The 27,054-nt window shown below is 35.5% G+C and overlaps 1 protein-coding gene across 1 annotated transcript in view; it reads left to right on the plus strand.

The window, feature by feature from the left end:
- The first annotated feature begins 5,438 nt into the window (after positions 1-5,438).
- Hapln1 (hyaluronan and proteoglycan link protein 1) overlaps positions 5,439-27,054 on the plus strand; it is a 31,637-nt gene continuing 10,021 nt past the window's right edge. Inside the window, exons 1-2 of the mRNA XM_090331671.1 lie at positions 5,439-5,690; positions 24,286-24,657. Coding sequence (XP_090187797.1) covers positions 5,591-5,690; positions 24,286-24,657 — 472 coding nt within the window. The 5' untranslated portion in view covers positions 5,439-5,590. The remainder of the gene's footprint in view (positions 5,691-24,285; positions 24,658-27,054) is intronic.

Below are 27,054 nucleotides of genomic sequence, written 5' to 3' on the forward strand. Positions count from 1 at the left end.
CACCTTACTGTGTGCCAGAAACAAGAAGTTTCCCAGAAGTAGTTGTGATGGGAGGCTACAAACAAATATAGCAATGTATTTTTGATGTGTTTCTTGATTGTGCAGATCATTTCATTTATAACTATAGCTGTGTTAATCTGGTCTTAAAGGTAAGTAACAAACAATAAATGATTAACCCAGCATATTGTGAAACCTTGACATTGCACTTCAGTTAAAAAGGAGTTGGTAACATTTTCAGAAATGTGCAATGTCCCTTTTTCTCAGGACACAGAATATGATTAAGAAATTTCTTCCTGTATTGTACTTAAACAAGGTAATGTCTTAGTTTTCTTAGAGATATAGAGATTAATCAGCAGTGGTACTGGCACTTTGTTCAGAACATCTGTGTGTATCAGGGATAGTTTATGTAATTGCCTACTAAGAAGATCTGATTTTAGAAATCAGTCTTCTAGTTGGCCTTTTGCCTACTTCCATTGGCATTAGTGTTTTTAATGTTCTCTCAGTCTTTCCAATATCATGTCCCTAAATACTTTGAATTATGTACCTATTACCATCATCTGAGAATGGTGACTGAGATATATATATATATATATATCTCCTTTACATATATCAAGAATTTGAGGCATCTATGTAATTATTAATCAAAATATATATTATTATCTTTTAAAATACTTGTAGTATCTTTCAATTGTTGTACACAGGAGTTGCCATTCAATAAGGCAGTTTGTGAAGTGCAACACATCTTGATCAATGAGAATGACTATTACTTTCCATGAAAATTATGGAAAACAATGTGCGTGTGTGTGTGTGTGTGTGTGTGTGTGTGTGTGTGTGTGCGCGCGCGCGCGCGCGCGCGCACGTGCGCGCGCACCTGCGTGTGAGACTATTTCATTTTAACTTTGTTATACTTACCCAGATACTTTGTTACCTCTAAGTGATTCTCACTAACATGGACTTGAGAGTCGATGTTACTTTTGAATACTGTGTATTGGTAACTCTAATGATGGAAGTCCAGGTCAAAGTTAAAGGGAGGGCACTGTGAGAGGTTGGCAGCTGGAAATTTTGTCCTGTTTATAGTACTATGAACCAGAGTGATTTGGGTGTAACTATCTCATTTCTCAACTGCTTGGTTAAAATACTGCCCAGTTTTCTATATCAAGCTCATGTGACTATTTAGTTCTGAGCTGATGACAAATTTACTGCATAACTATACAGTATATGTAAAAATTGTCATGAATCACTTCTGTTTATAAAATTGCAGATCCATAGATTTCTTCAAGTGGTGAGTTTCAATGTTTCTGCGTATGCTTTTATGACTAAATTTGGACAAACAATTTCTATTTGCTTTTAGATAACTGATACCTCAGTTAAAGAAGCCCCGTACCAGCATCTCTGCATCATCTGACACATGTTAAAACTTTATATTCCTCAGAATGTGTTGTGTTTAAAAGACACAGGAGTTGTTGGATACATGTTATAGGTCAACTAGTTCTGAACAACATGAGGGAGGCAGGGATGATGAGGTAGAAAGTGGGATTTTACTGTCACATCTGGAATGGCATCAAACCTGGCATGCAGATGATTTGTAGTTGTTATTTTTAGGTACAGTGTTAATGTACAGTTTATGAGACAGCTGCTGAAAGTTGGTGCTTTGAGAGAGATGCTACATTGTAAATGAAATGGAGTCTTCAAATATTGTTTTGCCAACTCAGTTAGGAGCACTTTCAAGAGCAATTTAGTTTTCTGAGTTTATGATCAATTTTCTAGTCATACCAATTCCACTTCTAAAAACTTTACTGGAATTTTTTCTAAGTCATAAAACCTGTAATTAAAATGTTGATATTCATTTAGTTGTGTGTACTTGTTTTAGGTTTTAAATTCGTTTTTTTATAACCAACATTTAAAGAGCATTAAAAATGTCTCAATTTTATTCATATTCATACATTGCAATGTTAGGAGGATAGTAACTTTCTATGTTTTGAAAGTGATGTAAAGAGTAATCGAAAGAGGAAGTCGTTTAATTTTATTTGCTTTGCATTTACATTTGGAAGTTAGAAAGTGATGAGAACAACATCTAATACGCTAATCTTAATATGTTGCCTAATGTTTTAAAAACATTTCTTAATGCAAATTTTCATTTTAATCAAAATTACCTCTATTCTGTGGCCTTATTCCTTTTTCTTCTTCTTTTTTTTTTTTGGTCAGTCATGGGGCTTGAATTCTGGGCCTGGGTGCTATCCTGAGCTCTTCAGCTCAAGGCTAGTGCTAGCACGCTACCACTTGAAACACAGGGGTTTAAAACTCACTTTGGTTTTTCTGGTTGTTAACTGGAGATAAGGGTCTTACAGACTTTCATGCTTAGACTGGCTTTGAACTGCGATCCTCATATCTCAGTCTCCTGAATAGCCAGGATTATAGGCATGAGCCACCAGGGCCCAGCAATTCCTTATAATTTAGACACTGTTATAATGCCAGTACATCGCTTTAGTAGCATGATATTTAATATTTTAAACTTTAAAGAAATTACGTGTTCACCTGAGAAGTGGTAGCATTATTATTTTATATTCTGACATGTTTGGTAATCTTTCCAGAATTGTTTATAGATGGTTTGAGCTTTGCTAATTTTATTTATGTGTGATATGAGAATATGGACTTTTCTTCTGCCCAAGGAAAAAACCATTTGTAATACCATCCCAGTGAAATATTGTGCTGGTTGTCAACTAGGTTTTAATATCATGTAGTTAAACTAGGATTATCCAGGCAACTAAAGAAGAGCAAGTTTCCCCTAAATAAATAAAGGGAAAGTATTTATTTCCTTTTATATTTTATTTTTTAATATTTAATTTTTATGAATCTTTAAGTACTTGTATGTCATCATAAGAATGTATTGCTTAGCATAAACTTATTGGCTTCCCCTACCATCAGCTCTCACGTTGAAAATAGATGATTCATTTATGGAAACGAGAAGAAAACCTCAGACATCTCAGAAAACTGAAACATTTTCAGAAGGTGGTAAAAACTTTACATTAATTTTTTTCCTATTATTCAGCTAGAATTTGACCTATAATACTTGTCTTTATTGAGTATCAGGAAAATAGAAATGTGCTTTTCTCGTCATGATAGTAAGGATGGCGTGATCCAAAATAAGAACTAAGCAAAGAGTAGACATCTAATGGGGAAAAATGCTTTCATTGCTTTTATCACCTGTCCCTCCCACACATATGCGCTCAAGAGCACTTCAGAGTTCCCTATTGGACAGCACATGCCTTCATTAAGCAGAATGCACCTTTAGTGGTATAAGATTGAACACTGAGGTGGAACATTAAAGGCTAGATGTATGTATAATTTATTTTAAGTAGGAATTATGAAAGTGAAAATGGTTGGAGCTGTGGTGTTGAGATATCCAACTTAATCCACGTCGGTGAAGAGCTCCCCCCAAATTTGACTTAACGTAACCTCATTTACATAAAAATTAATCTAGTACATTCCCTTTGTTTTCTCATGACAATTGCTTACAGGGAAGATCTGCTCTTTAACTGTTGAAATCCTATGTGTTTTCTTATTGTGTTTGTTTGTTTACACAGTCTTATTCTTGGAATAAGCATATAGTACATCTTCTCTAGTGCTGTTTAACTATTATCTCATGTTTGTTTGACTAATTCTCCCAATTATATTACAAATTCCAAAAGGTAGATAGTATTTGCTCATTGTAATCTATGAACAGCAGTCAATGGCCACAAAAAAATCATTTGAGCAAAGTGCTCAGAGGAACAATCAAGTAAACAACTTCTGAAAATAAGAATAATAAATCAAGGTAGAATTTTTTTATTAAAGAATTTATTAATGTTGTTTTTACATCATATTTTAAATGACAGGTTCAACAAACAAGTGTTCGAGAAGGGAATCTCTATTTATAATCTCTGGGACTTAGTATTTAGAACTTAATCAAAATTAGGCTAAGGGTTTGTACGTCATAGAAACATATTAATGTATGAAATAAAACATTATGTCTATAGAGTCATAGGTTTTTAAGAATTTTGAAGGCAACATGCTAAAGTTCTTGAACAACTAATTTGTAGGATTTGCCACTACCTTCTTTCTGTACCATAATGAAAAAAGAGGAATTAAAACGAACACAAATACCAAAGCCCTACATATCCAGCCATGTTGAGTTTTAGAGGGGGAAATGTGGAGAGGTGATTTTCAGTCCCTCCAGGGAAGCTCTGTGAGCTCAGGCTCTGGAATTCAGCTCATCCTCTATCACCTCCAGGAACAGATAGAAACTCATTAATAAACATTCCAGGGAGTCCAGCTTTCCTGGAAAAATAAATAAATAAAACAACAAATGAGTGTGAGAAGCCAGCACTGTGCAATTTCAGTTTTAAAAATAGCCAGTATTGTTAAGGCTGCTGTGTGCCTGAGAATAAAATGTAAGTCCTTTAAAAAATATATATATATGTGTATGTGTGTATATATGTATATATGTGTATATACATATGTGTGTGTATATATATGTATATATATTTGCATTGGCTTACAATATTATCATCACAGGGAGGCTACAGGGGATTTCTTGTCTGGAAAATAGTGCAAAGCTTGTAAAATTTGTAGTGCTCAAGATCATTTTTGGTCCCCCAAACACAAAGTTTAAGAAGCAGAAAGGTTTTGTGTCTCTTGATTCAGTCAGTCTTTGGATAAAGGGCAGGCAAGTGATGACTCTTCCTATCTGAGTAAGGACCAGAGTTTTGCCTTCCTGTCTATTTCAGCTCTTGATTTGCCTAATTGCTCTGCAAGGCTGGCAGAGATGTTTCTTGCAGCCTGGCTGTGCTGACTGCACAGACCCTATCTGGCACTCTTAACTTGGTGCATCAGCATTTGGGGTTAGAATGAAGAAAAATCTATCAGGATGACTGCAATGAAAGTATGAACAACTCTCACCTAGTTTTGTCATGTTTTTCAGTTATTTATCAAAAACAAATTGTTTAAGATGGTAAGTGAAGCTGTAGCAAACATATTGCTTCTGCTTATTTCATTCTTATTTCAGTTCTATTTCTATTTAGAACAAGCAAATTTAACCTGCTTCATGTAAAATGAATGATGCTGCCCACTTTTATATCAATGTTCCTTATTTGCTTTTATTTTAGGTGCAGCTTTTCATTAGACCAGGTGATAAGTATTCATCTAGAGCTGTGTCAAATTTGTTTCAATCTATACTCCAAACTCAAAAGGGTTAATTATTTAATGTGTCTATATACTTCCCTAGCATGTATCTTTGTCACTTATCACAACTCGGCCCAAAGTACAGTGCTGTAAATTTCTAGCTTTGCAATTCTGCAAAGATAGAGTTAAACACTATTTGAACTCTGGATGCTGAAGGGGAGCTGAAATTGTTCAAATCTGCCATCTTCAGCGCTCACAGGCAGCTACAGTAACTTTCTGGACAGATTGGGTTAAATATTTTTACAGACCCATTCTGGGATGATAAAGCGGTAATAAGTTGTGCAGTGCAACACTCCAAAGGCTTCCAAATCTCACGAGCCTCCTGATATGTGATGTTCCCACAGTGAAGAAGATTCTTTGGGCTCCAAAGATGAAGAGTCTACTTCTTCTGGTGCTTACCTCCATCTGCTGGGCTGATCTCCATTCGAACAACTATACTCTGGATCACGACAGAGTTATTCACATTCAAGGTAAGAAAACTCAGGTTCTCCTAGGACTTTTAATTTCCTTACTAGGAATTTTAATTTACTTAACAGTTGATACAATGCTCGTGCTTCTCAATTTTAATTCTGCTGCATTGACTCTTTCTTTTCCTTGTGGCTAATGAGTACCATGCTCCCTCGCTTTTTGAATGTTATTGCCTTATAGGAGAGTTAGGAATTTGAGAGGATGCAAGTTGAATACCTTAAGAATTTGCAAATACAGAGAGTTGGTGCGATCAACTTTGAGGCTTTTTTTTTTTTTTAAGAATGGAGGGCATAGAGTTCATGTAAATGCAAGGTGGAGAGAAGAAATAGAAAGGGAAATGTATTCTGATATAACAATCAAGAGAAGTGATGTAAAGAGAGTGACAAATCAAACAAACTGTAGTTCAGAATGAAGTCTGATAATTTCCTTCAGTGAAGATGTAGTTTCCACAGAGGAGCAAATGAGTCCTGAATATTTCTGTTGAGCTCAGCTGAATCTCAAGCTCCAGAGCTGTGGCAAGATCTGAGGCTGCAGTACAATGCAGCTCTTTCCTTATCCAGGCTTCTGAGAAAAGACATCCCTGCATTAAGTAAGCTAAGAGACTCACTTAATAAGCAAAGTCAGCTCTAGGAACTGTAGCTTCTCTTCACCCCTGTTCTGCTGGATAATTAAAATAAGAATCACACACTTTCACAGTTTTAACATATGATGGTAGTAATTTTAGATAAAACTCCAATTAGGGGCCAGAGACATTGTTTGTCAACGACAGACATAAAATTTCAAGGTGTGCCTTCAAGGTCAAAAGCATAGTCTCAGAAAATTGCATTCACTGATTTTTTTTTAAAGTATGACTTCTTGTATATATTTTCATTGATGAAATAAAAATTTGAATATGCCTCTGTCTTGCTATTTTTAGACACATTTTTATAGCTTTGTGTGATCCCCACAGTTCCAGTTCCTTACTATTCAATCATAAGAAAGAATTATATAACCGTAAATTTTACTTTCCAAACTGCTGACTCAGCTGTCTTCCTGGTGTACAGAAGAGAGCCAAAGCTTTGTCCTAAACATCCTACATAGGGATTAGAGAGGACAGGGAATATTCTCTCAGCGGAATCACAGGATGCAGCTTAACTTAAATTGTAATATCTAATCATTAAAAATAGCCATTGTAAAATGACCTGGTATATAAGTATGATTTCAAGTTTCTAGGAACTACTCAAGTTATTATAAGAAAATATACACAGCCATTTAGTGTATATGACAATCAGTGTTTTTAAAATGTATTAACATTTTGAACATTACTCACATAAATCAGTCGGAAGTTTGCTCAGCAAGAAAACTTCTGTTGGCTTAACCTTCTGAGTCTCATCTGTTCTGGTGAAATTCACTGCACAAAGGTTTCTATCCCCAGGTATTAGAAACATGCAAATAATTTGCATACACTATTCAATTTTGCTCGAATGCCTTGATAGTCCACTTCATTTTAATTGTAAATTCATATTCTTAGAAAGTGTAGGCTTCACTAGAGGAAGTGCTTAGGTCTTGAAGTCATGGAGCTAACAAACCGTCTATTGGGTTATGGAAATTACTACTGAAATGTGAATTGAGTCATGAGTATATATGGTTATATCTATCAATCAAAATTTATTCTAAAATTTTCCAAGGAAAGAAATATTTTTCTGAAGTGAAAAATAACCCCCCACAAACTATCCCAGCCTCTTTATCAAAGAAAGTCATAACTAGAGATAAAATAGCACATGCACTAATTTACTCCCTATTATTTGTTAAATTAATTTTTTATTCAATAAAAGCAAATTTTACTTGACAACAATGTCTGATAAGAAGTAAATAAATAAATAAAGTGCAATTAAGAGCAAAGTAAGATGTCTGACATTTGCAATATTAGTTTATCAGATGCTGAAATTAGGAAGTTGTAGTCGATTGGTCTAACAGTTCATGAGGGAAGCTCACCTCAAGAGAAAATGGTGGGTATCCAGGCATGTACCTATCATCCAGTACTAGCTGGAAATCAAAAACCTTTATCAGCAGTTTTGGAAGAAATCAAATAGAATGATTGTGGTCTACCCTGGCTTTGACAAAAAGTAAGATACTATTTCAAAATAACCAAAGCACATAGGGCTCCAGTGATAGAAAGTTTGGCTAACAAGAATGAGGCCCTGAGTTCTGCCATAAAAGACAAAGAAAAGCAGTGGAATGGAGATGTTATCAGTGTATCTGGTGCTACCCCCATGTGAAGGACAGGGATGCTCTCACGACTGGATTACTGAACATTCTGTCTACGGATCTCTCAAATGGGTAATTTTCCTTATATTCATGTGGTGATACAGTCAAGCTCTGATTACTTTGGAACTTGAAATATTAGGTAGAGTTCTACATGGAGTGCCAAATCATGCAAAAGCAAATATTTGGATGAAGACCATAAACATTCCCATAAACTGTGATATACCAGAAGAACCGAAATGATTGATATTTTTGAGTACAACTTTTAAGAAGCCTTTCCCTGCTAATAAGTTTTTCTTTTTACTTTCATTGTCAGGCAAAAGAGTTATAGAACACATGCCTCTTGACCTTCTGAAGGTCAGGGTGTCTGTCAGTGCTTCCTGTGCTGGTGGTCACACACAAGTCTTCAGATGACAAGTTCAAGTCTTTGTTCTAATGTCCTATTTAGCTTAGACTGGAAAGTTTTCTTAGTTCTTTCAAGTCTATCACCTCACCTACAACACTGAGCCTGAAGAGCTTTTACTGAGTGCCTAGCACAGAATTAGCTTCTAATAAATGGTAGTTATTATCACTGTGTCTATGAATTTCTTGTGATCATGGGTAATTTGTAACCATTTTTGGTTTGCAAATACCATGGAAAAAGTATTTTATACCTTTCAAAAATATATTTGTTGACAGAATCATGTCATTACTTCCATTCTAATAATTTTCCTTCTTTATCTTCTTTAAATTCTTAATTTAAAAATTTCCCAGTATTGAACATTATGTGATCACTTTTACTTTCCTTGTAGAAACTGAAGGCATTGGCCTTTAATTAATATTTTCTCTTAATATGAACACGGATAAACTATAGACTTTTATAATAAATAACAGAAAAAATATCAGAAACACAAGATACAACAATATTTTTAAAGAACTATTAGAAGTTCACCTTTATAAACATAAATATTATTGAACATTTAGAATTTCTGATCAACATGGCCACTTGTTATGCAGCAGTAGAAGTTTTTTTCTTTCCTTTTCCAACACTCAGTTTAGTCCATGCTGCTTTCAGTCAACCCAACTGCTTCCTTATGCTTCAGTTTGTGACAATTCCAGCTATAAGGTAGTACCTACCACGTAGTGTTTAGTAAATGTTTGTTGACTGAGTGAATAAATGAATGACTATTAAAACACACTTACCAATTACCCCCATTGTAATTTGATGAGGTTTTCTTAAATGCTATGGCATCCATTAACATCACATGCCACATTGTGTGGTTTAAAGAACATTAACTAGATGACTGCTTCCATTCTATATTATTGGTATAAACTAATCCAGAATTTAAATATATTACAGAAATTAGTATAGATTATCTAAGTTAAATTCCCATTGGACAAATGGGCAAGTCAGAAATCAGGGCTTTGTCATTCAAGGTACAAGGCCAGCAGGAGTCTAATCCATACCCTTTCTTTCTTACTCATTACATGAAATTGTCCTTAATATTAAACTATGTACTCCGATAGTTCTCCAATCTTTCATCCTTTTTTGTCTTCTTCTTTTTGCTGTGGTTAAATACATTACATATTTTATACAATTGTTGTTGTCTCTGAAGGACATACAAAATCTTCACAAGATCAGGGATCCTTGTCAGATATCTCCAATCACTAAAAACTCTACTTGGAATATAATGGATGATCAATATGTACTTGGTAAATGAGTCCCCACTTTTTTTTTTTTGCCAATCCTGGGCTTAAGCTCAGGGCCTGAGTACTGTCCTTGGATTTTCTCAAGGCTAGAACTCTACCGCTTGAGCCTCAGCACCACTTCTGGCTTTTTTCTATGTATATGGTACCAAGGAATCGAACCTGTGTCTTCTTGCATGCTAGGCAAGCACTCTACCACTAGTCCAAACTTCTGGTGCCAAGAGACCCCCTTTTCATTTTTCAATTTGAAATTATTTTTTATTATAACATATAGAGGGGGGTCACAGTTACATTCGCCAGACAGAGGGTACATCACTTCTCACACATTGATACACCCTCTCATAAGTCTCCTTTATTTTTCCTAGCCAAATTATAGTTTGTTCTTTCAAAAATCTCAAGGAAATATTTTCAAGTTGTCAAGTGAGAAATCACAGATGAGCAAGAGGCTTGTAAGTTGGAATGGCCAATTTTGTTTGATCATGTGTGTGGTTCTCACATTGCATACAGCACCTGTAATTCCTGAACATTCACCAAGACAGGATGCAATACCCTAACATTGCTATGTAGCCTTGAAGAGTAATGGATTTCATCTAGGCACTGCAACGCTATCTTGTTCCTTATGCAATCTGTGCAGTGGGGACCCAGTGGAACAGAGCAAACCAGAAAAAACTAGGTGGATTTCAAAATGTATGATTACAAACTAGCAACCAAGCCAAAGCTTAATGTGAAAACTAAGTGTTATTTGAGCTTAATTTTCTCTCTCCTACAAAAAACTTCTTTGAAATGTTAAATGTGTTATAAAAGTTGAATTAATTCATCTTTATTCTTTTGAAGCTGAGTATATATTTGTATATATTTGTACATATTTGTAGCTTATTAAAAATGTAACTGCACAAACACTGAGAAGAATGTAAACAAATATTTTTCAAATTATGTTTAGATAGGCCTGAAAATAATAGTTCAAGAATATCACAGAATGTTATCATGAAATTGGAAAAAGAAAATAGCAGTAACATCCACATGAGAAGATTAATTGTAAAATGTTTTATCAGTTTGCAATGAGATGTGAAGTAAAAAATAATGTACTCTGTTAAGCACAGTGATAGTCTATGGACAAACTAAGAGCATAGCTATATCAATATAATAAATAGTCTCCCAGTGGAAATAAGGCACTAGTGACCTACACCTATAATCTCAGCTGCTTAGCAGGCTGAAATCTAGGATTCAAAGAGCAGACAGAAAAGTTCATGAAACTCCATCTCTAAAATAACAAGCAAAAGCTAGGCTGGAAGCATGACTCAAGTGGTAGAGTTTCAGGGAATCAAGCAATTGGAAAAGTTGTGAGGCCCTGAGTTCCATCTTCTGTATCAGCATAAATAAATACTTGAATATATATAAATATATGCATACATGGTAGATGCTCTTACATCATCACTATAGCTCATGTCATTCAACAAGCTTACTTTACTGAGGGAGGTAGGCGTTACATGAATATTACAGATCTATTTTCATACTCAACTTCGTTTCCTTTGATACACAAGCACTTAAATTCTATGGGAGTACAAGCCATCTCCACAAGTTCATTAGCTGTACTGCAAAATGACAAATGTGATAAGAAAGAATAAAAGAGGGATAACATATATGAAGAAATGTAGAAAAAAGTAGTTCAAGACAAAAAAGCAGTTATTATTACTTAGAACTTTTGTATTTACAAAAGTTTTTATCACTCAGTGTACTAGAAAATATATCTTGAGAAAATTTCTGAACTTGGTAGTGAATAATTACTAATGTATACTAATCTATTAAACAATATATTTTTCTATTTCTCTAATCTTTTTAACAAAAACTCCATTTAAACATCTTTTCAAGTAGCAAGAAATTCACCGAACAACTATTGCGTTTGCATTCCCTTTTGACAAACTGTGCTCGAAATCAGTGATTACTGGAAATACTCCCAATATACAGGAGGAAAAAATTACTCAGTAGTGAAACTTTTCTCTTTGGTTGCAATTCTGCAAGGCCCATTACTGACTTAGCTAAGCAATGGCCTTCGGCTAAGTGGCTTTAAGGCATTAAATTTCCAATAATGATGCCATAGGAAAATGTTTATTACAAAATGAAGGTATTTATAAAGTAAATCTAAAATTTAATTTACATTTCTTCAAAAGTATTTTGTATAGTTTGGATTGCCAAAATATAGTAGACATATGTAATAGACATATGTGATATTTGAAATTATTTTCAAGTTATAGCCATCTGAATCCTGTTTTAATTAACCCTGTGGACTATTTGATTTCATTACGAGTTCAGTGGCTAAGTGTCAACATTTACAATCCTAAAAAGAGTTTTTAGATGTTCAGGGATGATACTATGAAATAAGTTTAATATGAATTCTCCTTATCTTTTCTAAGCACAGTCCAGTCAGAAAGTTGAGAGACTTAATGGATCAAAGACCTCCCAAAAGGCTAGAATCCATCCTGATAAGGCATGTTGGAAAAAGAAGCTTTTTGCTGTAGTCACTTATGTAGATTATGTGCAGGGAACAGAAAAGAAACAGTTAACAGATGTTTCTAAATTGCATGAGTGTGTTTAAAATAATCACTGCTGTAAACAGTTCTTTGAAGTGAGGTGGGTTTTACTTTTAGAGATTGTGTGAATTATGCTTTATTGCATTCTCACTAGAATTATTCCTGGAAAACAGAAGAAACTATCCTTGGCCATTTATTCTGAGTTACTGAATGTTAGCAAAAGAGCAGGTAAGGGTAACAAATCCTGTAAATTAAAGATATGCCTGTTTCTTTATAAGCTACTAGATAGTACATGAATTTATTTTCTTGCAATGGAACTATAGTCACCAAGGTGCTTTCACAGTTATCTAGGAGTAGATAATGAATATTTCCATAAAAGGCTTTCTGCTATTGTTTTACGTTTTTCAGTTTAGACAGTTAATTTCCAATGTTTCTCCTCCAACATTAGGAATATTATGAACTTTAAATTCTCTTGAAAAGTATTAGAAATTATGCTAATAGGTTGTATATATCCAAAAAACTACATGGAATTATTTTTTCATATATTTTTATTGTAATTAATAGAAGGGTTTACATTATATTCACCACATAGAAGGTACATGACTTCACATACATTGTACCCTTAATCATGTCTTGGTCCCCAAGTCCATCCCCTAACCCCGCCCCTCATCTCGCTTTCCCCCCTTCCCTATCCAACTTCAAATAACCAAATACACATATATACAATATATCAGATAATGAGGGGAAATACTGTAACAATATGAGATAACTAAGGAACAGCAAAAGAGATGAGAGATAATATAGTACATTAAGAACAGCAATCACTCATTATATGGCTTTTGTTTCTATATCCTGGAGGTCCTTTCATTTAGCATCAATCTATATGGCCTTATGTCTCTAGGTTTTATTCTATTGTAAATCTCTGCTAGGAGAGCCCAAGGTTTCTGCTGATTATGACAAATGAGGGAAACCATTGAGCCAATGTTCCTTTGAGTCTGGCTTACTTCACTTAATATGATTTTTTTCTGAGTCTTTCCATTTCCTTACAAATTGGGCGCTGTCATTCTTTCTGAGAGCAGCATAGAATTCCATTGTGCATAAATACCACATCTTCTTCATCCACTCATCAACTGAGGGGCATCTGGGTTGGTTCCATATCTTTGCTATGGTAAATAGTGCTGCAATGAATATCGTTGTCTAGTGGCTTTAGTATGTCCTTGTTTCTGGACTATTGGGTAAATGCCAAGGAGTGGAATTCCTGGGTCATAGGGGAGGTCTGTGTTTAGTCTTTTGAGGAATTGCCCTATTGCTTTCCATAGTGATTGAACAAGTTTGCACTCCCACCAACAGTGTAGTAGTGATCCCTCCTGGCCACATCCCCTCCAGCATCTGTTGTTATTAATTTTCTTGATCCTGGCCATTCTATCTGGAGTGAGGTGGAATCTTAGATTTGTTTTGATTGCATTTCTTTTATTGCCTGAGATATCAAGCATTTCTTCTTGTGTCTATAGGCCATTCATATTTCTTTTTCAGAGAAGACTCTCTTTAAGTCTTTGGCCCATCTTTAATGAGATGGTTGTTTATTTGGAGATTAGTTTGGGAGTGATTCAATTTTTTGAGCTGTTCATATATTTTAGATATGAGGCCTAGGTATCTTATTATCTTTGAGGCTATTGAAAAGGGAGTTGCTTTCCTGATTGTTTCCTCATTCCTCTCACTGTTGGCATTGAGGAAGGCTGTTGATTTTTGAGGGTTAATTTTATACCCTACTCCCCTTCCAGAGTTTTGAATCAACTCAAGGAGCTTGGGAGTGGAGTCTGTAGGGTTCTTTAAATACAGAATCATGTCATCTGCAAGGAGGGAAAGTTTCACTTCCTCCTTCCCTATTTGGATCCCTTTTATGCTTGCTTCTTTCCTTATTTTTCTGGGTAGGAATTCTAATAGTATGTTAAAGAGGAGTGGAGAGAGTGGGCATCCTTGTCTCATTCCTGATTTTAGAGGAAATGGCTTTAGCGTTTTGCCATTAAGTAGAATACTAGCTGTGGGTTTGTCATACACAGCCTTTATTATACTAAGGAATGTTCCATGGATTCCTAGTTTCTCCAGAGTTTTTAGCACAAAGGGTTGTTGGATCTTGTCAAATGCCTTTTCTGCATCTATTGAGACAATCATGTGATTTTGGTCCCTGCTCCTGCTGATGTGTTGAATTATATTAATTGATTTGTTTATGTTGAACCAGCTTTGCATCCCTGTGATGAATCCTGTTTGATTATAGTGTATAATTTTTTTGATGAGTTGCTGAAGACAGTTGGCCAGTATTTTGTTGAGAAGTTTTGCATCAATATTAATCAAAGAAATGGGTCTATAGTTCTCTTTCTTTGATGAATTTCTGTGTGGTTTTGGGATGAGGGTTGTAGTGGCTTCATAGAATGATTTTGGCAAAGAGCCTTCATTTTCAATTTTGTTGAAGAGCTTGAGGAGTATTAGTGTGAGCTCTGCTTTGAAGACCTTACAGAATTCAGCTGTGAATCCATCTGGCCCTGGGCTTTTCTTGGATGGGAGGTCTCTTATTGCCATTTCTATTTCAGTGCTTGAAATAGGTCTGTTTAGTTGGAGTAGGTCTTCTTGTTCAGTATGGTTATGTTAATATTAGCTAGAAATTCATCCATTTCTTCCGGATTCTCAAATTTGTTGGCATAAAGGTTTGAAAAGTATTCTCTCATGTTGCTCTGGATCTTGGTAATTTCTGTCATGATATTACCATTCTCATCTGTGATTTTGTTTATTTGGGTGTGCTCCCTTCTTTTTTATAATGTGGTGGTGTGATGTCCTTTTTCTGGTCAGGTCTGTTTGGGGTTCTAAAAGCTTCTTGTATCTGGATGGGCCTGCCCTCCTGGATATTTGGGAAGTTCTCTGAGATGATTCCCTGAAGTATATTTCCAATACCATTGACCTCTTCCTCCAGACCCTCCTCAATACCAATTAGCCTTAAATTAGGCTTCCTAATTGTATTTGGACCTCCTGAAGCATTCTCTCATATTTCCTAGATTTTGTTTGACTCATTTTCTGTTCTTTTTCTATAACAACTAGATTATCTTCAACTCCAGAAATTCTCTCTTCTGCATTGTCTAACCTACTATCAAAACTTTCTACTTTATTCTTCATCTCCCTCCTTCCAATTGCTCATTTTTGATGCCTTGCATCTCTTGTTTTAGATCCTGTATGGACTTCTTTAACTCCTTGATTTCCATTTGAGTGGTTAGCTCAGCAGCTTTACTCTCATTGGACATTTGTTGGAGTTTGGTCAGCTTTTTGTCTGTGGATTCTATGAATTTGTCCATTTTCCTTTGTAAATCCTTTATTAGGGCCTCCTTTATGGCTTCCTCTTATTCACGTATCACCTTCTTTATGTTTTTTTTTTTTTTTTGCCAGTCCTGGGCGTGAGCTCAGGGCCTGAGCACTGTCCTTGGACTTTCTCAAGGCTAGAGCTCTACCACTTGAGCCTCAGCACCACTTCTGGCTTTTATCTATGCATATGGTACCGAGGAATCGAACCCGGGTCTTCATGCATGCTAGGCAAGCACTTTAACCACTAGGCCAAACTCCCGGCCCCTTCTTTATGGTTTTATCTTGTTTAGCTATGGCTTACTCCCTTATCTCTTTCTGTATGTTTTCAAACTTTTCATTAATCATATTTATCAAGTATATTTGTATAGCATTTAGAGAAATTTCCTCTAGTTTTGCCATTGACTGCTCCATTGCCTGTTTATATTGGGTGGGAGATCCTATTCCTTGATTTGCCATTTGTGTTGAGTTTCTTATTCTGCCCATTTGAAATGGGAGCAAGATTAATACTGCACAAGGTTACAATTTTTAAGATATAACCAAACTAGAGCTCTTTAGCTGACCAGACAATAGATGTTCACAATTTTATTGTTTCTAGGAACGACCATAATGACAGAAGGAAAGCAGGGGAAAAAGAAAAAAAAGGAAAGAATCATAACATCAAAAAAAATGGTGGAGGTAAAATGGAAAAAAAAAGTATGAACACATAAAAATGCAAATGAAGAAGGGTAGAAAAAGGAGGGAAAAGAATGATAAAAAAAAAGGAAAAAGGAAAGAAAAAAGGGTATTCTTCATGTTTTGGGGAGGGGGAGGGATAGGAAACTTGTGTCTCCACTAAATTCAGAATCCAACCCTTAAAACGTCTTTTTCTCTTGCGATTTGGCTTTGCAGTGTTTCTGATCCATTTGCTTGACTAGGCAGAAAAAAAAATGGTGGAGTCTCAAGCAGCCTTGTTTACCAGGAGGGGGCCCCTTCCCAGGGGGAGGAACTTCCGCTAGCACTGGGGCGAACATCCGGCTAAGCTGCCTCTGGGAAAACCTTTGTCCTTTTGAATGATGGCACTACCAGCACCACTTCTCAGGCTTCAGTTGGTTTGGCAGGGTCTTTGCCAACAGTTAAGATGGCGCTGCTCTCATCTGGTGGTGGAGGGTATTCCTTCCCAATGTTGTTCCCGGAGCAGAAGTGGAAGCATCCATGGAGGTACTCACAAATTACTGGATTTTCTGGTTCCATGAAGCTGGCAGGTTCACGCCACAGCCAGGTGACGGCTCTGGGCTCGTGCAGGCTCTGTGTGGCTCTGTCTGGAGCTGGCAGGTTTGCATTGTCGAGAAATGCTGAGATGCAGGAGGGAGGCTTTGTCTCTGAGGCGGCTCCTGTCGGCTGGCGCAGCTCCACACTGTCTTCTTGCACCAGTTTCTGCCTTTCTCCTCTCTGACTGAGATCTCTGTGGTGCTAAAGCTTACTTAGAATCTATTTTTGTGTATGAACTTTCCTCTATGATTCCAGAACTGGTATCTTGGTGAGAGCTCAGAAAGACTCACACTGAACCACCACCATCTTCCGCCGATCTCATATCATATGTCTACTTGGAATTAATTTTGTGGTGTCACTTTGTCTTTGATACCACAATCATTAACAGAGGGTCCTTTCAGTATTAAGCAACAGTGGCCCAAGCCACAAACCTAGATCTAAGAATAGCAATTCAATGCCAGCCAGGGCAGTAAAGCCTGTGAAACTCCTATCTTCAAATAGCCATCAAAAAGCCAGATATGAAGCTGTAGCTCAAGTGCTAGAGTACTACTTTTGGGCAAATAAAGTTCAGGGACCATGCCCAGGCTGAGTTCAAGTCCCAGGACAGGCAAAAACAAACAAACAAAAACATTTTCAGTATTAGATGGCTAATGCTTCATCTACATTTTTCCATGAAATAGAATACTTAAAAGATGAACCCAGCAACAGTTTTGTACAGCCTTCCCACCTTTATACAAAAGAAAGTGTGCTCCAAAAGCAACTTTTAAAATCTTCAGCCTATTTTCTTGTAAGTAATCACTTGGTCCTCTTATTAAACTGATGAAAAATACCAACAAACATACAAATGAATATCCAAGATTATTAAGGAAAAATACATGGCTTCATGGCCATATTCATGGAATGGGAGATGAACTCCATTAAGGGAGATGAAGAAGATGAAAATGAGATCTGAAGGGATGAGCAGGACTGGGGGCAGAGAAGTGCAGACAGGAGAGTGGGAAATACAAATTCACTGAGATGTCATTTCCAATGTCCTCACTACCAATATAGGATATAGGAGGATGCAGAGGCCAGTATTATTCACTTCCAAAAGTCTTAACTCTTCATTGTTGATGTGGTAGGGAGAGGTTCCTTCATACTCTTTTTATAATCTACATTAGTTATATGGATTTGTATGTACACAGGCTTTTCATTGAAACCTTAATTTCTAGTCTTTGTTGAAACTCCCAGTACTCACTTCATTTCTCTAGCCTTTGCTCAACCTGAGCATTGGTGTTTGATTCATCTTTTGTTCTGTCTCATGTCATATTTAAGTCTTGGCCTCAATATAGTCTATAGATTCATGATTTTTAAGAATCAAAAAGTTCCCTTTATCCAAAGCTATAGTCTAGCGATTCATGATTATTAAGAATCAAAAAGCTTCCAAAATAGTGATGTATGTGTGTGCCTTTCCTTTCACTGTGAAGTTTGATAATGATAATAATATAGTTCACATTAATGACTGGCATCAGCCAAAGAAATGTTGTTTATTTGGTGTTGTATTCTTTTGAATCACAGACTCAACTTTACTAAGAGGCAAACATCAAACATGCAGTTCTCAGCAAAAACAATGCATGCTGTTTGAAGAGGTGGTAAAAATATAAATTTAGGCAATGTGGTACAATTACAGGAAGAATCAGAACACAGAGAGGCAAAGACTTTGGTTTATTTGTGTTCTTTCAATTTTCTCAATTTTTAGCTAGATTTTGTTCTTTTTTTCATTTGCGCATGCATAATGCATTCATGAGATTTAGATTTTTTTTTTTAAATTTTGGCCAGTCATGGGGCTTGAACTCAGGCCTGGGCACTGTCCTTGGACACTTTTTGCTCGAGGCTAGCACTCCGCTACTTGAGCCACAGTGCCACTTGCAGCTTTTTCTGTGTATGTGGTTCCAGGAAATTGAACCCAGGTCTTTGTGCATCCCAGGCAAACATACTATCAAGATTCAGATTTTTCTTTAATGTAGACATGTGCAATATGAAATTATTCTCCACATTCCTCTCCTAAGACTTCCAGCCCATCTTTCCACACAACAGCGAAATCATTGGTTTGAGAATCCTTTCAAATATAGTTTAAGCAGAACTATTCATAAACAAATTAACCTACTAATGAAAAGCACACAAATAGTTGTGGATCTATACATTGAAGTTTGAACCTCAGGTGTAAGCAAAGCCTAGCCAGATTCAAATTTGAGAGTTAAAATTCAAAACTAAGGTGAAAGCACAGAGAATGAAATCATTTCTTACCACCCCTTTATACCTGCTCTTCTAGAAAATATCTCTAAAACCTTTCAAGCTTAAGAATGAGCTAGGGAAGAAAAGTCAAAACCCCTTTTTTTTGACAAATTAAATCTCTGAACAAGCAACAAAGGCTGGCTAAATGGAGGAAGGGCAAGAAGGAAAGGGAAAAGAGCACCCATAAAGCTCTTCCATCTAGAGTAGATCAATAAGATGTGGTACTTATACATAATGGAATCTATGCTGCTGTCACAAAGAATGACAGCACCCCATTTGTGAGGAAACGGAAAGACTTAGAAAAAATCATACTAAGTGAAGTAAGCCAGACTCAAAGGAACTTAGGCTCAATGGCTTCCCTCATTTGTCATAATCAGTAGAAATCTTGGGCTCTCCTAACAGAGATTTACAATAGGGCAAAACCTAGATACATAAGGCCATATAGGATGAGGCTAAATGAAAAGACCTCCAGGATATAGAAACAAGAGCCATATAATGAGTGTTGTTCTTAATGCACTATGTTATCTCTCATTTCTTTTGCTATCTATTTGTTATCTCACATTGTTACAGTATTCTACCTTGTTATCTGATATATTGTATATATGCTTATTTGGTTATTTGAAATAGGATAGGGAAGGAGGAAAACAAGATGAGGGGTGGGGACATGAGAAAGGGTATCAATGTATGTGAAGTAATACACCTTCTATCTGGTGAGTATAAGGTTACCCTTCCATTAATTACAATAAAAATACATTACACTTACAATTAATTACAATAAAAATATATGAAAAAAGCTCTCTCATCTATTACAGATGGACACATCTAATTCTAGGGCGAAGTCTCAGGACAATCTCTCATTCTAATTTGATGAAAGTAGTTCTAAACATTCAAGGTTGGCAGTAAGACCCTTACTGTGTTTCCTAAATTATGCACCCTCCTCTACTATAACATGGGAGCTATTACACAGACAAAAGTTTTGTACTTTACTGAAACATTTTTTAACTAGAGTGATTATTTTTATGAAGTGTTTTCACTTTTATGAGTGGTTCCATCATATAAGACAGCACAGGGATTGACACCTACTGAGTGCACAAGTGTGCTTCAGTTACAAAAGCTTCTGACATGCCAGACACAGAGTGGATGTTGGAGAGCCAATGTAAACAGGCAGAGTTGATTGTTTTCAGTAGACTGTGGTGAGCACAGCGGTAAGAGCACAAACTCATCCTGATGCTCAGCCCCCCACAGGCTTTCGCTACCCTCAGGAAAATCACAGCTTCCAGGGGGTTTGTTTTACACATCCAAACTACTAAAGTGATAATAAATGTCATAGAAGTAAAGAAGTATTTGTTAAAACCTTGAGCATTAAAAAAAAAAGATCCAGAAACTGACTACCGAATTAATGCCAATGTGTATGGAATGACAGAAATAAGCTTTCTGTCTGAGGTATAGAAAAAATAGTGGACGTGATCATCATCACAATAATAATAATAAATCTATATCATATATATTTTATATGTAATATGTTTAATGTCACAGTCAAAAGAATGATGGTAATGGCAGAAACCCCACTGAGAAGACCTATTTATCACCATGCCAGGTTTTTTTTTAATATTTATCATCTTTTTAGATTGGTCTAGGAAATCAAAAATTTGGAGCCTACTTCAATATACTAATGGAATAACTAGCCAAAATCAAGACTGATTACTTTTCACAATCACATGATTCATTCCAAAATACAAACTGATCCACACCACCTTCTTTTTTTTCTTGTCACTTGGGTTTCTTTGTGTTTGAGCTGTCTCCCCTGAAAATCCACTTTTGATATGAAAAAATTCAGTTTTGTCCCATTTAAAAGACTGACCCTAAATTATACTTGTCATCCAATGAGTTTCATTATCTGGTGAAACTGAATGATGGCCTCTGGGTATCACAGCAGAATTCGTAAAATAATAACTACACCCCAGTGGTTCATGAAACTCCATCAATGTTTTTTATTGCCTAGTGCCTCACCCCCACACTTTCCCTGCAGACAGCTCTGGGCATTGAAGGACACCCCATCTTTCAAGACATTGTCATTGACTTTCACTAACTGAAAAACACAGGGAAAATAAAAATACATATTTAACTCAGTTTTATTTAATTCTTACATTGTTTTAAAGGAGAAAAACACAAAATATTCATCCAGATAATGAAGGATTATTTTTACATTTCACAGTCTGCTATGTAACACTACATCATTTATCAAAGTTTGTACTTAAACATGAATTTCAAACTGTCTGATCCAGGTTTTACAAGTCAATAATAAATCCAAAAATTACCACTCTAGTCAACATGGGATAAAGTTAGTCATCAATGATCTCTTTCCTGCTATCTTTGCCATTTTCTTTCCTCTTCTTGAGCTTCATATGAGTTTCCTGGCTAATTCTTGTGATTACAACCTATGACAAAGAACATCATTGCAATCTTAAGTTCAAGGCTCTCATGAGGAAGGCTAGTTGGATCCAAGCTACTCTGAGGCTGGAAATAACCAGAGAGCTTCTGACTCATTTGTGGATGCTTATATCTTTCTGTTCTGAAATAGGCCCTGGCCTCCAGTCATGCTTGACGGTATATCATCTGCAGGACAGATCTGAAAATTAACAAATTAAAACATAATCCAGGCTTTGTGGAGAATTTACGGCCCTTCATATGAAAGATGCTACATATCATTCCTTAAGTTCTTCAAATTTCAATCAGGGACTTCTAGCATTCATTAACTCAAACCAATCCCAGGACAAATAAGATGTTAGAATTTCAGAAATTCTGCTACGCTTCGTTAAAAAATTATTTTGTGTGTCACTACTAGATTTTGGGTGTCTACTCCATGTTCAATATTATAATGTATGTCTCCTCTATTTACAATGCTGTGGAGTTAAATCGCACACAAAGAATAAGTGAGAAAGAGAGACAGAGAAGTTTATTCTTCTAAAATTCTGCAAAAAGTACAGCTAATCAGAGGGGGCAAAATTTAGAAGTCTCAGTCTTATGTGTAATACTTTTGGCTTTTCCACTAACAAATTCATAAAATGTATAGTTTATAAAATTATTCAGCCCTTACATTTGTTCAGGAATAGATTATGAGATTAGAGTATACCACATACCTTTCCAACTCTCCTATATATTACATGTGACATTTGATACATCCATTTTCCAAACTCCATGGCTCAAAACATTATATGTTGCCCCAAAATTATGCTCAGTATTGGACATTACCATATTTGAGACAGTCTGAGTAAAACTTCTGCAGCAGAAAGTGAGTGTCTATTTACTTGTGGCCAGCTATATTGTGTTTCATGTGCATTAGGTCTGCCACATGTGGTAGCTTTACTATCCCTGATCTACCTATGAAAAACTTCAAGGGTTAGTGGTTGTGCAATGTGCCAATGATTAGCGAGTTAGCAAACAGAGGAAGTAAAGTTAGGTTAAGGTTTACATCACTAGTTAGCTCCTATTCCTAACTACTACAATTTATCTCAGTGTATGTAGGCATCTGTTATGACTTCCAGCTAAACAACTAGAAAACAAATCATGAAATTGAGATCTCATACTGTTTTCCATATCTTAACTTCCATTTCAGCATGGCAAGGCCCAAATCTCAGGTATGCCAAGACACCACATACCAGTGCCCCTTCTGACCCCCAGATGTCTGAGCACATCTAATCAAAAACACGTTTTCCTCTACCAGAAAGCAGACAAAAGGTGTTTACATGGAACTTAAATGTAGCCTTTGGAGATATTGTAGAATGCATATATTATAAAACAGGAGCTAACTGCATTTTCATCCCTCTAGATTCTTTTGTCTTAAATAAGAGGCTAAAGAATGGAACATTGAGAATATATTTCATGAGCTGGACTTGAGATTCATTTTATCTAAATACTAAATGAAGTAATTAGGCTCTATTTCATTATCTATTAAAAGCGATAATCTTGATGGCATCATTAAACTTTTTGAGGATTGAAGCTCACTTGTAAATTAAATAATATGCTCACATTTTTTGATATCCTTGCAATGTCATAAAAATAGAAATATAGTGTCTGATTTTTAAGTGATTTCTTTTAAATTTAGAGTGTTTGTGTATAAAAAGAACAAAATTTAAGACCTGTTTCAAGACAAATGGTTAGTGTTCTTGGTGATTTGTATACCTTAAATAATTCACGGCCAATGGTTACTCAATATCTATTGGCCTAAGGCTTCAGGGTCTGCAAAGATGTTTCAAAAATAGTCTTTGTTGTTTTTGAAAGCTCTATGGGGAAGAGAGTTCTATGTGTCTAGGAATTCTTTTAGGCTTTCTCCTTTTTAAACCTTGTACATCCTAAAGAGATTTTTGTCAAGGTCAAATACACAATGTACTAACCAGGGGAAATCCCAGAGAAAGCCAAGATCTGAAAATAGCAGCTGGTTCCCTTAAAAATTACATTCCTGCTGACTTGACAGACTTGGGATATTGTGATGCTCTTTAGATGGGGAAAGAGAAGGTCAAGAGAAAGGAAGATAGAAGGAATAACTATATAACAGGACATAGCAGAAAGCAAAAGGAGAGCAGAGAGACACTTAAACAGATAAGGAAATAATTATTTGACTTTTCAGGAACATCCAAATTTTGAAAACTATATCTCAAAAAATATTTCTGAAGTTTATCAACTGCCCTCACTAAAATACCTTTCTGGTGTCTATTCTTGTGTCAAGGTGAAATACCTATTTGCAGTGTCCCAGAATAACTATCACAAAGGTATTTTCTGAGCAGAAACCTTAATAAAACAAGGAAACTCTCAGTTCTATGCACAGAACCATTGAGTGAAAGTGGATTTGTTGTTTTATACATTTCTAGAAATGAAATTCAGATCATTTTTGTGTTAGAAAACCCAGTTAGGCTTACCTCACCTTAATTTTTGTTTATGTTTTATATGAAATGGTTGTGGAATTGTTACTTCTCTTCTGGGTACTTAGAAATTGTTGTGAAACCAGCAAACCTTAGAAACTTGTAACCAACATTTCTTAATGATTACAATGAAAATGTCTCTCCCAATCTTTGTGTTTTAAATGACATAATTATGCAATAGATACATCATAGGTATAAAGAATATCTCTCTGTGAGTCAAAAGAGATTCAGAAAAGATGACAATCACCAAAACTATTCTTTGTTATATGTCCTGTCTTCATACCATATTCCATTGCACAAAAGCAGACTGAGAGAATGCTGATGATTATTTATCTTCTTTTTAATTGTAGCAGAAAATGGCCCCCGTCTCCTTGTGGAAGCAGAGCAAGCCAAGGTCTTCTCACACAGAGGTGGCAATGTTACACTGCCATGTAAATTTTATCGAGACCCTACAGCCTTTGGCTCAGGAATCCACAAAATCCGAATTAAGTGGACCAAGCTAACTTCAGATTACCTCAAGGAAGTTGATGTTTTTGTTTCCATGGGATATCACAAGAAAACCTATGGAGGCTACCAGGGTAGAGTATTTCTGAAGGGAGGCAGTGACAATGATGCTTCTCTGGTCATCACAGACCTGACCCTGGAAGATTATGGGAGATACAAGTGTGAGGTGATTGAAGGATTGGAAGATGACACTGCTGTGGTAGCCTTAGATTTACAAGGTAGGTATCCATGACACATACTATACTTAGAGGTAGTAGTTAATTATTACTCATTTTAATGAAGATTAATGTGTAATGATTATAACAATAATGGGAGAAACCAAAAGTCCATGCTTACCCTGCTTTTCGGTTTTTTTTTTTTTGTATTTCGTTTTTTTTTGTATTTCACAGTAAGCCTACAATGTGTGCTTTCATAGTTGATATGTACACATGGGATATGATGTATAAAACTGAAGCTTCTTTTTATTTGTTGTGGTATTTATCTTTAAGAGCTAGATACTGGGAGGGAATGTGGGAGAAAACCATTGGAAGGGATATCAATGTTCAAGAAGTAATGTACCCACTACCTGATGAATGTAACTGTAACCCCTCTACACATCACCCCAACAATAAAATACAATTTCAAAAAAAGAAAAAGTTAAAAAGTTAAAAAAACAGAGCTATATATTGGAGATAGAGTATATAAGATAGTTTTATGTTTTAAATAAATACAACAAATAAAAATCTAACTCAACTACATTATGTTTTAAACCAAATCTTTACAAGTATATGTATTTTAAACTAGACAAAAAATGGCTTGCTTTTTTCTCATAAGCTTGAATGACTAACAGTTAATGCTTTTCTCAGCATAAAATTTCTCCTAGAAAAGTGATATTTGTATGCTTTCCTTTGATCTTAGTGTTTCATTCAGATTGTATTATTCCTCTCAAAATCCAAATATTAGAAGTGTGCGTGGGGGGGGGGTCATTCCTGGAGCTTGAATTCAGGGCCTGAACACTGTCCTTTGGACTTTCTCAAGGCTAGAGCTCTACCACTCGAGCCACAGTATCACTTCTGGATTTTCTATATATGTGGTACCGAGGAACCGAACCCCAGGTCATCGTGCATGCTAGGCAATCACTCTATCACTAGGCCAAACTCCTGGCCCTTGAAGTTTTTTTGTTTTGTTTTGTTTTTTAACTAAGAGAAATTTCCTTTGGAACTGAATTGGTAGTTTTCAGAAATTGTTTTTTACTATTCCAATTTTAAATTCTACTGGATAATTACTTAGAAATTCAGATTAAATTTTTTTATTATCCTTCTACTGTTATCTCCATTTCCAAATAATGGAAATTTTTGAAAAGGCAATTTGCTCTAAAATATATATATATATTCTGCAAAATGACTGCAAAATCTTAAACAAAAAACCCTCTAGATTTATTTAAATATTCTTGTCATGAACCAGAGTCTCAAATGTATTGATTATAAAATTACAGGTGTTTTGGAGAAGAGGATTTAATTTTATACAATGCATTTAGTAGGTCCAGAAACTAGGATATAAAGCTATATAAAAAATGTTACAGGCGGGGACAAAAAAATGTTACAGTATTAAGTGTTTTGCCACTGAAACCCTTCTGTCCAATATCCATCCCCTAGGAGAATCTATTTCCTTAGTTTCCCATATGACACAAAGCTATCTTATTTTCCGGAGTAGTTTACATTGAGGAACAGATTCTGTTCACATTGACAGAATATTTCCTTTCATGGAACTATAGGTGTGTGTGTTTGTACATAAGTTTCTAGCTTCTGACACCTGTTTGATGTACGCTCATAGAATACCATCACTCAAATAAGGTTCTACTAGCTTTATATGTCTCACTAGTCAAACAGTATAACGAAGGACATTTTTGTTGTAGATCTAGGCTCCCTATTGGCTATCACCTTATGCTTTGCATTTTTTATTGATTCACAATCATATTAGTATATGAATGGTGACATTATTCAAGATGAAAAGGGAATTGTCTTAGAGAACATATACACCAAACACTGAAACTGGTTTCCATTCTGAAAAGGGATAATCCATTATTTCTACATCCTTCAAACTCTTAGTCCTATAACCTGTTGCAACTTGATTCTCTTTTTTTAAAAAAAAAACATTGTTGCCAAAGATCTTTAATTCTTTTATTCTTTGGATTTGATTCTTGTCATTATCTTTATAATTTTTGTAAAGTTGCTTTATGATAAAAATCATTTTATGTTCTAAAAATCTTGCATAGGATAATGGCTTCTGGTTAGTAACATTCAGTCATATAGAATCAACGACTGTAAGAATTATGGAGGGTATTTGTAGTTCAGGAGCAGAGTGGAATTTAGTAGGCAAACAGTCATACACTCAATATCTCACACTAAATAAGAAAGTAGGCAAAGGAAACCATTAAAGAATAAGAATTATACAACTATAGCAAGTATACTATTATATAGACTGTGCATAAGTACTCACTAGCAATCCATAAATATAAAAATGATAGTAACAATAGAAGTAGTGCCGTGGCTCAAAGTGGTAGAGCACTACCCTTGGGTGACAAATCTCAGGAATGAAAACAAGAAACACAAGAAATTCATTCATAATATTTTCAA

The sequence above is a fragment of the Megascapheus bottae genome, chromosome 4, assembly GCF_031878675.1.
Source record: "Megascapheus bottae isolate mThoBot1 chromosome 4, mThoBot2.hap1, whole genome shotgun sequence".
Taxonomy (NCBI): domain Eukaryota; kingdom Metazoa; phylum Chordata; class Mammalia; order Rodentia; family Geomyidae; genus Megascapheus; species Megascapheus bottae.